The 13,597-nt window shown below is 42.0% G+C and overlaps 1 protein-coding gene across 1 annotated transcript in view; it reads left to right on the top strand.

Annotated features, from left to right (window-relative positions):
• GAN (gigaxonin) overlaps window positions 1-13,597 on the top strand; it is a 53,465-nt gene that overhangs the window by 30,857 nt on the left and 9,011 nt on the right. The window contains exons 2-9 of the mRNA XM_082676592.1: window positions 903-1,017; window positions 3,308-3,658; window positions 5,819-6,036; window positions 6,256-6,377; window positions 10,001-10,113; window positions 11,082-11,231; window positions 12,145-12,281; window positions 12,540-12,668. Of these exons, the coding sequence (XP_082532718.1) occupies window positions 903-1,017; window positions 3,308-3,658; window positions 5,819-6,036; window positions 6,256-6,377; window positions 10,001-10,113; window positions 11,082-11,231; window positions 12,145-12,281; window positions 12,540-12,668 (1,335 nt within the window). The remainder of the gene's footprint in view (window positions 1-902; window positions 1,018-3,307; window positions 3,659-5,818; window positions 6,037-6,255; window positions 6,378-10,000; window positions 10,114-11,081; window positions 11,232-12,144; window positions 12,282-12,539; window positions 12,669-13,597) is intronic.

Raw genomic sequence — 13,597 nt, forward strand, 5'->3', positions numbered from 1 at the left:
TATTAGCTCATACTTTGGAGAAGAAAGTAGCTTAATTCTACTCCCAGGGATACACCCAAGAGAAATTCTTTTGCGTATCACAAAAGGAGACATATACAAGGATAGTCATAGCAGTACTGTTCACAATACCAAAAACCTGGAGCCCCAGCCCAGGGGCTCATCAACAGGAACGTGGCATACTATACAGCAGAAAGAGCAAAAGAACGCGTGTGATATGCAGCAAGAGGAATGACTCAGCAATATAATATCAAATGAAAAAAGTTAGCCCCAGAAGATTACAGACAGCATGAAACACTTTTATAAAATTAAAAACTTAAAATTATATGTATACATTGATTATCAATAAATCTATATATGTTATAGGTTACATATATTTCATGGATACAAAAATAAAAAAGAAAGCAAGAGAAAATTGAATATAGGTGGGATTTAGGATAATAGTTACTTCAGATGGGGAAGCAGAGGAATGAATTGGTGGCGAGGACCATTTGGTTAGAAGCAGGTTATCGTCAGGGTCCTAGCTTTTGTTTTGGGTGGTAGGTTTGTGGGGTCCTTGTTACATTACTGAAAATAATTGGATAATTAAATACAGGGAAAAAAATAAGCCTAAAGGGCCTAGGGTTCCCAAGGTGAAGTAGAGATCCTTGCTCACATGGACCTTAGTGCTTTGGTTGTCTGTTTCGTTTGTTTTTTTTAAGAGGTAGCACTCTGAATCCTGGAACAGATGCTTTGTAGTTAAAAGTCATAAAAAATGTGTTGCTCTAAAGTTAACAAACGAAATGTTTTAGGTGTGATTCATATATGGATAGGTATCATATACTTTATAGAGTATTTAGTGCATAAATATTTCCAGCTATTTCTGTTCTTTCATAGAAATTTTACATGTTTTTTCCCTTTCTTAGGACAAAGTTAAACTATAATCCTCCAAAAGATGATGGATCAACCTATAAGATTGAACTTGAAGGGATATCGGTAATGGTTATGAGAGAGATCCTGGATTACATCTTCAGTGGGCAGGTATGATGAGACACAGAGGAAGGAGGACTGAGTAGAGGCTCCTCAAGCTCAGGGTGAGGGTCTCCTTCATCCACTCTGTGACTGAGCAACACCGCCATCTCCATCTTCTGTCACTGTGTGCTTGACTTGGGTCTCCTCCTGGACATGGCACCCAAGGGTGTTCTTCCGGGGCTCTGCCCTTGAAGGAAAAGCAGACTAAGTAAGATCTTACCCAAATCCCAAGTTTTGTTTCTACCGTCCTGAGCTCCACCTTCCAGTCTGAGACATGAGGAACATGGGATGCTCCCTTCACTGCTGTCTTTTTGTTTTTTAAATCTTCATTCCAGCCTTGCTTTGTACCCACACTATCGGGGAACTCGTTCTGTCTCCACAGCATGGACTTGGGAGCCTCCTTGGGCGGTGGGGATTATTTTGTAGAAATAAAGACTTCGAGATTCACACCAGGGACAGGCACGTGCATCATACTCATGATGCCTCCGTCCTGTTGCCTCAGGAGGACCAACATCCCTGTTCCCCCACATTCTTTCTTTCTGATTTCCCTTTAGTCTCTGTACCCATTTATATTTCTGGGGATTTCATGAAAGCCAAGGAAGAAAGTGATCAGTGGCTAGGGGTCCTTTCCCTTTCTTTGCCCTCCTCCACCCCACTACTCCCCTGTTGATGTGATTTAAAGTGTATAGCATGAGGACTCTTAAGGATAACCTTGGGTGTGAATTAGGAAGAAGTTCATGTGCCTCACATCTCATTACGCAAGAGTACGTTTTATCTTTACTCCTTTTGAGGCCTCACGTCCTGCTCTCTCCTTTATTCCTTCTTCCTCATTCTTCTTTTAATTTTCCTTTTGTAAAGGCTCTGTCTCCTACATAAGTATTCTGAGTGTACTGCTTACTTTCTCTAAATATGTTCATTCTGTCCAGAGTCAAACTCGGTGATCGTCATCCTCTTTGAAGTTTTTTTATTTCATTTCATGATGTTATCACTTTCTCTTTTCTCTGAACACTGGGTGGTGGGTGTGTGGAAATAAGGTTATGTGTATGATTATTAAAAATAAATGAATTTAAACCAATTTGGGGACAGCCCTTAAAATACTGGCAATGCTCAAAACCAGGCTTAGGTCCAAACTCTTATCTAACTTGTAAAATCAGTTCAGTGGCAGTTATAACAAGTTAGAGGAGTGTATCCATGTTCAGGCTTGCATTGGAAACTATGGTACAGAATGTGCAAATTGTGGTAAAATGTTTCTTGCTGCACTTCACTGTGAAATCTCTCCTTAACACTTCCTAATGGAGGATAAATACCCATTCTTTTGGAGAGTCTGGACCGTTCGTGATTGTGACAGTATTTTAGGGGCCTGTTTCTTGATGTTGCCTTACTGTTGCGTAGAAAAACTGTGAAGTGGTTGGAGGAAGAAACGTCAGTCAAGAAATTGAAGAAAATTAAGGGGAAGTAAATGTTCACAATGATTTAAAAAAAAAAAAAAAATCGGGCTTCCCTGGTGGTGCAGTGGTTGAGAGTCCGCCTGCCGATGCAGGGGACATGGGTTCATGCCCCGGCCCGGGAAGATCCCACATGCCGCGGAGCGGCTGGGCCCGTGAGCCATGGCCGCTGAGCCTGCGCGTCCGAAGCCTGTGCTCCGCAACGGGAGAGGCCACAACAGTGAGAGGCCCGCGTACCACAAAAAAAAAAAAAAAAAAAAAATCTTCTTAGGGATTTATTCCAGAAAGTAGCTTTGAGACCAAATTGTATCTTTTGCACCAAGTGCAATGTTTGGTGTTCAGAATGAGGCCCCTTGGGCAGTGTGGCTCTCCCTCTCTTCAAGGGTCCGTGTGGTATCTTCCACGTACCATTTGGCAAAGAAGTGAACTTAATGTATTTGGAGGCAGGATTTTCATTAGTTCAGGTGCTAGCATTTAAAGAAATCGCCTTCAGTTTGCCATAGCATGCGGAACTTGCCATTTCCTAAGCATTTCAGTCATTTGAGGTTTTTCTCTAAGTATAGAAGCGAGCCCCATGGACAGTTCACCTTGGCAGGGATATTGGTGGTTCATCTCGGTAAAGGAAGAGAAGAGCTGGGAAAAGTTAATCAGCCACGCACTGCCTGTGTTGTCCGCAGGTGCCTTGGTGCCCTCGGACTATTCTTGAAAACAAAGCTGAACCGTATGAAATTGCTAGTTTTCAATCATCTTTGACCTCTACAAATGGAGCTTTCATATGGTCCAGCCTGATAGATTAGTGGTTGCGTTCTAAATATATACATTCAAACATAGACTATCTATGATCATTCTTACAGATCCGGCTGAGCGAAGATACCATCCAAGATGTTGTGCAGGCAGCAGACCTGCTCCTGCTGACGGATCTTAAAACTCTCTGCTGTGAGTTCTTAGAAGGCTGCATTGCCGCCGAGAACTGCATCGGAATCCGAGACTTTGCACTCCACTACTGCCTGCACCACGTCCATTACCTGGCCACAGAATACCTGGAGACTCACTTCCGAGATGTCAGCAGCACAGAGGAATTCCTAGAACTGAGTCCTCAAAAGCTTAAAGAAGTGATTTCTCTTGAGAAGTTAAACGTTGGCAATGAACGATATGTATTTGAAGCAGTCATCCGATGGATAGCACATGATACAGAAATAAGAAAGGTACCCGTACTTTATAGCGTGCTCTGACTTTGCCTTTTCACTTATTTATTCATTTGTTTGTTTATTTTTAATCCAAATTCTAGATGTTTTATTTTTCTCCTCCAACTTGAAAAACTGACAAGATTGTGATCTAAACCATAACCTGGAAAACATCTTCCTATAGCCTCACTAAAGCAGTTTGTTGTTCAGACCAGTCTACCAAAGTCCATGTAACTCATCATATAGCAATGAAAATAGTAATACTTACAAGTCACATGATATCCTTTGAATGTTGTTATTAAGGGGAAAGGGATTTCAAGCTAAGCTGGAGAGTATAGAAATGCACCCTATACTCCTCATCCTAGCTTTCAGCATCCTTCCCTCTGCGATGGTGGGCTAACCCCTACAGGGACTCTGGTGCAGGAAGTGGGGTGAGAAAAGAATGGAATTCTGGCAGAGGGCTGAATTCTGGCACTGAGCTCTCCCTGGAGTGACTGACACCACTGGAGGAGAAGGTGGGAGAGCATTCCGGAGCTTTCATGGCAATGAGATTCCAAATGGGAAGGTTCTAGGAGTGACAGCCTAGGAAGGAAGGGTCTTAGAGAATATCAGGCTTGAGATCCACATTGTTAATACATTGGGGGAGGGAGCTCTCACCTCTAAATCACAAGGCTTTAAGTCTAATATTTATATACTAGAGGCTCCAGTTACTATATCAAAATAAAGAAATATATTAGGTTTCAGAGTGGCTTTCAGAATGCATAATTGCATTGTTAATTGTTCTTAGTAACTCTTGGCTTACATTTTAATGATTATCTTGTAATTTTTAAATTCTGCAGGCCCATGAGCATGTCCACTTAGAAACCACATTCGTAGCTTCAGCTCCTTAGTACAATTAGTGTTCTGTTTTCCCCATTGGTGGGGTAGATTGGGAAAGGGGATAGAAGAGTTTCCACCTTGCTGCCACCACTGAAGTATCTTCTCTCTGACCCTCTTCTTGCCTTAAAGTGATGAGGGCATATAAGATGGAACGGCTGCTGGGAAACAAGAGGCCGTTCCTCATCCTGTGGTTAATCTGAACTTGGTGCTGTAAGGACTGTTGGCTTTTATTACTCAGGGTATAAAAGAATGTACCTTAAAATGACAATTTCAAAGCCCAGAAAAACTAGTCACCTTATGTACATAGAGTGCTATAGTCAGTTGGTTCAAATCTGATGATTGAGTATGAAAAGTATATCATTCAGGGACTTCCCTGGTGGTCCAGTGGTAAAGAATCTGCCTTCCACTGCAGGGGACGTGGGTTCAATCCCTGGTCAGAGAACTACGATCCCACATGCCGCGGGGCAACTAAGTCCGCACACCACAAGTAGTGAGCTCACGTGCCTCAATGAGAGAGCCCGCGTGCCACAAACTACAGAGAGAAAACCCTCACGCCACAACTGGAGAAAAGCCCACATGCCGCAACTAGAGAGAAACCCTAGCAGACTGCATACCGTAATGAAAAGATCCCTCATGCCTCAACAAAGAGCCCATGGGCTGCAAATAAGACCTGACGCAGCCAAAAAATAAATAAATAAATAAGGAAAATAAACAAGTAAAATGCATGAATATTTTTTTTAAAAGTATATCATTCACATTATACATGTTAGATAATTTTTAACAGTAATTACTGAAGAAATGATTATATAGTACTCAGGATTTTTTTTTTGAAATTTGGCTTTTTCAGATTTTTCTTGTAACGTTAATGTTGATACATGTTCATTATCTAGTTGACCATATTGTATCAAGCTATTCCTGTATATGACGTTTCTATAAATGTGATGTAACTCACAGCACGTCCAAGCATGTGAAATAAGGCAAATCATAGCAGGGTTCTTCTAAGTTTTCCTGTTGCTGTGGGAACCCTGTAGGGCATTAAAGAAAGCTGCTTAAAACTTCGCAGTGAAACATCAAATATAAATCTGAAGTGATGGCTTTTTTTAAGTTAAACTTTTATTTATCAAGGCCAAGGGAAGTAGAAAGAAAAGGGGCCGTAAACACATTCAAGCAGTACTGACCCTTACCACTTGCCTGTTGATAATCTGACTGTCAGTAATTTTAGTCTTCCAGGAGTGGGAAAATGCATCTTCTAAATGTACAACGTATTCTCCATTTTTCCTCCCCGTGCTTTCCGCCCTCCAGGTCCACATGAAGGATGTCATGTCAGCGCTGTGGGTTTCAGGGTTGGACTCGAGCTATTTACGGGAGCAGATGCTGAATGAGCCGTTAGTCCGAGAGATTGTCAAAGAGTGCAGCAACATCCCTCTCAGCCAGCCGCAGCAGGGTGAGGCCATGCTCGCCAGCTTCAAGCCCCGGGGCTACTCGGAGTGCATCGTGACCGTTGGCGGAGAGGAAAGAGTGTAAGCGTGGCTGTGAGCGGTTTGATGGGTGGTGGTGTAAGGGAAGAGAGATTTCCACGTAAACAGAAATTTATAACACTTTTCAGTATCTAAAGCCTAATAGCAATAGGTTTTTTTAAATGTTTGAAACATTCTTTAGCGTAGTAAAACTAGTGCTAGTTATTATAAGCAGAAGTACATAAAACATACTAACTACTAATCAGTTATCTCTCTCCTTAGTTCGCGGAAGCCAACAGCAGCGATGCGATGTATGTGCCCCCTTTATGACCCTAATCGGCAGCTGTGGATTGAACTGGCCCCTTTAAGCATGCCGAGAATCAACCACGGAGTCCTCTCAGCAGGTACCGTGCTGTCATCAAGTTTACCCAAACACAAGGTCAAGTAATGTCATTTCAGAGTTGTGCAGAATGACTCAAAACCTTTTCAAGAAATAATTTTATTATCCCTCTGTGGTGACTTTTTCAGGGTGGCTCTAGCTTCCAAGACTATGGTAAGAAGAGTGTCTTCCATCAGTCCTTATCGTTCCCAAATCTTAAATATGTAGCTGTTTTTAAGACGTCCCTTGAGGAGCATTTTATTGGATGACTTAACTGATAGAAGAGCAAAACTCAGTGACTCTTACCACCCGTTAGCTGGATGATCACACCTGAGGCGCAAGACTTCTTTGAGCCGTGATAGCCTCTCATCTTGGAAAGTTGTGCAGTTTAGAATCGCAACATGTAACTATATTCAAAATAAGAGCGTCACATAAAAGCAGGCATCTCAGATGAAACTTGAGAAGATACTGCTTAACTTAGCTCTGGCTTAAAGTTGTTTTATGACAGGAAGTATGTTTCGGTTGACCTTTACAAGTTTGGAACGTTATTCAAAGCTTTCTCTCCAGGAAGTGATGGGGAAGGCTGTCCTTGCTGCCTTTCTCTTCACCTTGGATTTGCCTTGCTGGCTTCATCCTGCAAGTGCCATTTCACTTCATTCTAACTATTGTTAGCAGTTCTTTGTTTATAGTCTCTGCTCGCCCACAAACATTACCTTAAAAGTTTTAAGCTATGCCACACTGTACCATATTTTAGATATACCTAAAGCTATGGAATAGAAATGGAATCGTAGGTTCCACAATTATTGAAGTTTTGTCAATGATAATCAGCTGGATGGAGTGGTGTAGGCAACAGGATGTGGGTCTGATTTCTCTGTTCCTTCTTAAAATTAGCGTCCTTAAGTTGTCCTACCATAATGTGTATACATGTGCATAATTTTCACACATGCACACCTACCACAAAGGTTCCTATATCACTGATTTTCAGATTTCCTAGAGAGGTGGTTGTTTCAGAAACTTGAAACAATGAGGAGAGGAATTGTGCCCAGTTGTATTCATTGAAGTTGTGAAATGACTGAGTAGTTCCTACTTGTCCAGCTCATTCTGTGTTTCTTCTTTCCTTGCCGTTTTTCAAAAAATTGATTGACTTTTTTGTCATTCGGTTTTTTCCCTCTCTACCAGGTTAGAAGTTATATTCTATGTCTATATTCCTTTGAAGGTCACTTTATGTTTGTTTTGTTTTGTTTTTTTAATATTTACTTATTTATTTATTTGGTTGCGTTGGGTCTTAGTTGTGGCAGGTAGGTTTCTTGGTTGCTGCTCACAGGCTCCTTAGTTGCCGCTCGCCAGCTCCTTAGTCGTGGCACACATGTGAGATCTAGTTCCCTGACCAGGGATCGAACCCAGGCCCCCTGCATTGGGAGTGCGGAGTCTTTAACCACTGCTCCACCAGGGAAGTCCCCTGAAGGTCACTTTTGAATCCACAGCCTGTACTGTTAACAAAGTCTAGTAGTATAAATAGTACATTTATACTCTTATTTTTCATATTCCATAGTCTTACAGTATTAAAACACATAGTTATTTATAAGTAACTATTTATGTATATATGTTTATCTGTTTTATATACATATCTGTAGATAGTGTTCATTTAGATTTATCCACATATTTACCACTTTCTTTGTTTTTCCCTCTTACTCCTCAAACTTTCCATCTAGGACCATTTTCCTTCTCTCTGAAGTTCATCCTTTTGAATTTCCTTTAATGTGGGTCTAGTGGTAGCAAACTCTTAGATTTGTTTGTCTAAAGATGTCATTATTTTGCCTTCATCCTTAAAGGATATTTTTGCTGGGTATAGAATTTTAGGTTGGCATCTATTATTGAAGATGATTTTCCACTGACTTCTGTCATTCCTGTTTTTAAGTCAGTTGTCAGATCTAAAGTTCTGCCTTTTCTCTGGGCTGTATTTAAGATTTTCTTTTTGTCTTGATTTTTCTGCCATTTCACTGTAGTGTGCTTAGGCAACATTTTATTTGAAATTTTACCATATTTGGAGACTGTTGGGCATCTTGACTCTGTAGCTTGGCCTTTCATCAAATCTGGAAACTTCTTGTTTGTTATGTCTTCATATGTCATCCTTGCTCCTTCTCCTCTGTCTCTGCTTTTGGAAGTCAGATCAAACATGGCTAGACCTTTCTACTCCAGCCCCTGCCTTCTACCTTCTTTTTGTTTTCTTTTTCATCTTTTTGCTTCTCCATGTTGCTCTGTGATTTCTTTTGATTTATCTTGCACTTAATGAATTCTCTCTTTAACTGTGATGGATCTGCCATTAAATCCGTCCATTGAATTTTTTATTTAATCTGTTTTTATCTTTTTTTCCCTAGAAATTCTCTGTAATTTTTTTTCAAATCTACTATGTCACTTCTCTTGTCCCTTCTTCTAGAGTTAACCTTCACATCTGTCTTTTTTAAAACATAGTGAGCATTGTTGTTTTATTGTCTTTCTGATTACTCCAATATTTGAAATTTGGAATCTTTGCAAGACTACTCCCTATTGTCTGCTTCTGCTGTTTCTTCTTAGTAGAGTCTGGTTTCTTTGTATACCTGAGTATCTTTGGCTGAGTGCCAAAGATTGTTTTATTAAAAATTATTTGTAGGGGGCTTCCCTGGTGGCGCAGTGGTTGAGAGTCCGCCTGCTGATAGAGGGGACATGGGTTTGTGCTCCGGTCCGGGAGGAACCCACATGCCGTGGAGCGTGAGCCTGGGCCCGTGAGCCATGGCCGCTGAGCCTGCACGTCTGGAGCCTGTGCTCCGCAACAGGAGAGGCCACAACAGTGAGAGGCCCGCGTACCGCAAAAAAAAAAAATAATAATAATTATTTGTAGGGATAATGTGATGTTTTAAAATCTTAGAATGTTAGAATCTAAAACTTAGATAAACATACTTTCTTCCATAGAACTTTTGTGTGTTTTTCTGCCAGTTGCCTGAAAACACTACTAATTTGTAATTACTGTAAATCGAATTCCAATTTTGAGATTTCCTAGATAGGCAGGGAGATTTAAATCTGGCTTCTAATTCTGGTTGGCCTTCATCCTGATGGTTAGAACTTCAGCGAGGCTTTCCTGCCAGAAGCCACGCCGTCTGTGGGCCTGGGATTGAGATTTCTATCTTCTTCATCCCCTCAAAGCCATTAAGAGAAAGGTTGCATTTTTCCCAGATTGCTAAACGCCCTCAGAGCAAAATGGTTTCCATGCATGGTAACCTCTCTAGGGCCCACATTTCCCTTCCCTTTTACCATAGTGTCTTGTTGGCTTCTTCTCCTTTAAGAAGACTATTTTAAATAGAGTCTGGGGAACAGAACAGATGAACTGAGATAACTCGAAGTCACTTGCTGACCGGGTGGGTGGTGTCAGTTTTCCTCTTAAGGTGCAGGGTCGTGGGAATCCCCTCAGAGATCGCGAGGCAAGCGAAATGGTCAGAGTGACTCACAGATTTGGCTCTGTCACCCAGGCTTGGTAAGATCTCGAACCCGTTGTTGTCAGAGAAGGTATCTCCACATCCTGTCTCTGCCCTTACGGCATTTGTATTTGACTAGAGATAGGTGTTGAAAACTTACATTTCAGCTTCCTTGCGTGTCTTCTTTGATTTTTTGCAGAAGGATTTTTGTTTGTATTTGGGGGCCAAGACGAAAATAAGCAGACCCTGAGCTCAGGAGAAAAGTATGACCCAGATGCAAACACATGGACCGCACTGCCACCAATGAACGAGGTAAAATACTGCTTTTGTAATTTGTCTGATGTTTCTTTTTCCCCTTTAGCACTTTTGTTTGCTTTGCGTTTGAGTATAAGGAAAGAGGTAGCAGCCTCGCCAAGCCCCCCTGCCTGGTACGCTCGTGCCCCCCTCCCGGCTCTGCTCCCTGTGCCTTCCCTCGCTCCCCCTTCTGAAGCCTCCTAGGAGTGCACTTGCTTTGGGACCTTTGCCAGGTACCCACGTGGCTCGCCGCTTGCTTCCTTCAGTGTTTGTCCATACGGCTCCTTCTCAGCGAGGCCCCCCGCCGCCTCTCAGCTCTCCTGCCCCCTCCCCTGCTTTCCTTCTCTTCATACCACATAGAACCTCCTCACACACTAGATCTTTCTCAGCGGTTCGCACGAGCTTTTTGATGATGGCAGCGCATTTCGTTTGTGTGGTCAGCGCTCTCCCTTCAGCGCTGGAGTGGGGCTGGGCGCCCAGGAAGTGCTGTGAGTGGATGAGTGTGAAACACATCAGGTTCTGTTGCTCCAGGCAGCCTTAGCCCGGGCCTCTCGCCCTCCCACCCCCACCTCTCCAGCCACAGGCAGTGCTGTTGACGTGGATCTTACTTGACTTCACACGTCAGCTGGGAACCACTTGCTGCCCACTGCTGTACAAAGATCATTTTACAGAGCCACACGGTAATAGTTCTCTTTCTTGTCGTGAGCTGTTGTGAGTAAAAAGTAAGGATTCTGCCAGTGAATTCACCACGTGTGTAGTTCCCTTGTTCCAGGAAATTCCTGGACTTGGGTTCTCTGTCTATTGTGATAGAAGAGTGAGCTGCTAGGGAAATCAGAAATATTTGAGAGAGATGGTTTTGAGCCTGGTATTTCTTTGCTAGAACGCTGGAATATAATAATATCTGTAATATTTATTAAATGTATGAATATCAGCTTTCAATCTGATAGTTGGCCTTTAGTCTACAAAGATCTTTGATGTCTTTTCAGGCAAGACATAACTTTGGAATTGTGGAGATAGATGGGATGCTGTACGTTTTAGGAGGAGAAGATGGTGAAAAAGAGCTAATTTCCATGGAATGTTATGATATTTATTCTAAAACCTGGACAAAGCAACCCGCTTTAACCATGGTTAGAAAGGTGAGAACAATATCTTGTGATAACTAATTCACAAATTGGATTTTAAAGTTATGTTTCTTCATTTCCTACGTATGCCTTTTAACACAACTGATAGTGTTAAAAGAATTAACATGATAGAATTCTGTCTTTGTGGGTAGCTTGCCTTCACTATTACTAGCCACACACCAAGCTAGGAAACGGTGTGTGAGAGCGTTTACCTTGGCAGTGGGCTCTGGGCAGCGCTGCTGTGTTCAAGGCCCACGCCTGATAAATGCTTTGTGACTGCACTAACCTAGGAAGGAACCAGGTCTCCCAAACCTGTTTTCTTAATCATTGTGCAGGACTGGGGAGAAACATTAATCCATAGGTAGAGAACTGCCATTGCTGAGTAGGATGAAAACAAATGGCTCATGTTAGCTGTTTACAGCTTAGTCTGTAGTTCTTTTCCCTGGTGGAGGCTGGAGTTCCATCATCAGGCCAAAGCCTTGTCCAGCGCCCTAGGTATTTTACACCATGGGTACCGGGATTTACTCATAATATGATCTCTCACCGTCTGTGCCCTTCCGACTGACTTACTTGGGGCAGGAATTGAATGATGTCTTGCTCCAAGGAGTCCACATCTGGGACTCTTGAAATAGTGGTGAGAACAGAGAGCCTGGGAAGCCTCTTTAAAAGTTAGGATTATTTACTCACTTAGCGGAATAGTATTAGATGGAGTTAATCCTTTTCTGAGGATTAACAGTGTGTGTATTACCTTGCTCTTCTCATTTTTAAAAGCCTCTGTTGTAATATTGGAAGGCACCATACATAGTCTTACTATTAGAAGTCAGATCCTTTTCCAGATATTTGCCAGTGCTCTCTAGCCAAGCTGGTATTTACTCGCCCAACTTTAATAATAAATGTTGCCTCCCCCACTGTTGCTTTCTCCTTTCAGATTGGCTGCTATGCAGCTATGAAAAAGAAAATCTATGCCATGGGTGGAGGATCATATGGAAAACTCTTCGAGTCTGTGGAATGTTATGACACACGGACCCAGCAGTGGACCGCTATCTGTCCACTGAAAGAGAGAAGGTGAGAGAACTTGCATAAGGACTGTGCAGAGCCCCCTTCACCTGGCTTTTGTTTTTCCCTTCTTTCCAGCTAATCTTTTATTTGACTTGGCATTTGGTTGATATAACATTACATTAATAAGCCATTTCCTGAAAAAGGAAGACCCATGTATTTGTGAAACGTTGAATGGCGCAGAGCTAAAACAAGCGTAAGAGGAATTATGGAATCGGGTCATGAGTTGTAAATCTAATACCTGGTATGCCCTATGTGGCCTTTCAGGTTTGGAGCTGTAGCCTGTGGAGTCGCCATGGAACTGTATGTATTTGGGGGAGTCAGAAGTCGTGAGGACATCCAGGGGGGCGAGATGGTAACCTGCAAGTCGGAATTCTACCACGATGAGTTTAAAAGGTATTTATGAATGGTTTCATGCGGCTTCTGCAACTTTTTCTTTATGCTTTCAAAGGCATGTTTTGCTTTGTTTAGTTTTGTTTTCAAATTATTTCATTGAATTTATCTATTTATGTCTAATGCATAGTAGATATTTATTCAGTGACTTCGGAAATCTTGGTAACTCATAGGAAAGCCATAGAAGAATGTTTCTAAAATGTAGATCAGACCTTGACACTTCTGATAGCTTTTAGGAGAAAGTTTAAACTCATTAACTTAGCAGATATGGCCTTTTGTGATTTGGCCTATGTCTGCTGTTTCTGCTACTGTTCAACCCAGATGCATCACTTGAGTCCCACTGAGTGACTTTTTTCCTCCAAAACATGGTATGATTGTCTCAGCTCTGTGCTTTTTTTTTTTTAACATCTTTATTGGAGTATAATTGCTTTACAATGGTGTGTTAGTTTCTGCTTTATAACAAAGTGAATCAGTTATACATATGTTCCCATATCTCTTCCCTCTTGCGTCTCCCTCCCTCCCACCCTCCCTATCCCACCCCTCTAGGTGGTCACAAACCACCGAGCTGATCTCCCTGTGCTATGCGGCTGCTTCCCACTAGCTATCTGTTTTACGTTTGGTAGTGTACATATGTCCATGCCACTCTCTCACTTTGCCTAGAGTCTGTCATACAGAGTGAAGTAAGTCAGAAAGAGAAAAACAAATACCGTATGCTAATGCATATATATGGAATCTAAGAAAAAAAAAAGGTCATGAAGAACCTAGGGACAAGACAGTAATAAAGACACAGACCTACTAGAGAATGGACTTGAGGATATGGGGAGGGGAAGGGTAAGCTGTGAGAAAGCTCTGTGCTTTTGTACTATTCTCTTTGCCTAATATTTCCCTTCCCATGTTTATCCAGTTAATTTGGCCTCTTCCAAAACTCTGCT

This window comes from Grampus griseus, assembly GCF_964374135.1.
Source record: "Grampus griseus genome assembly, chromosome: 19".
Classification (NCBI taxonomy): Eukaryota; Metazoa; Chordata; class Mammalia; order Artiodactyla; family Delphinidae; genus Grampus; species Grampus griseus.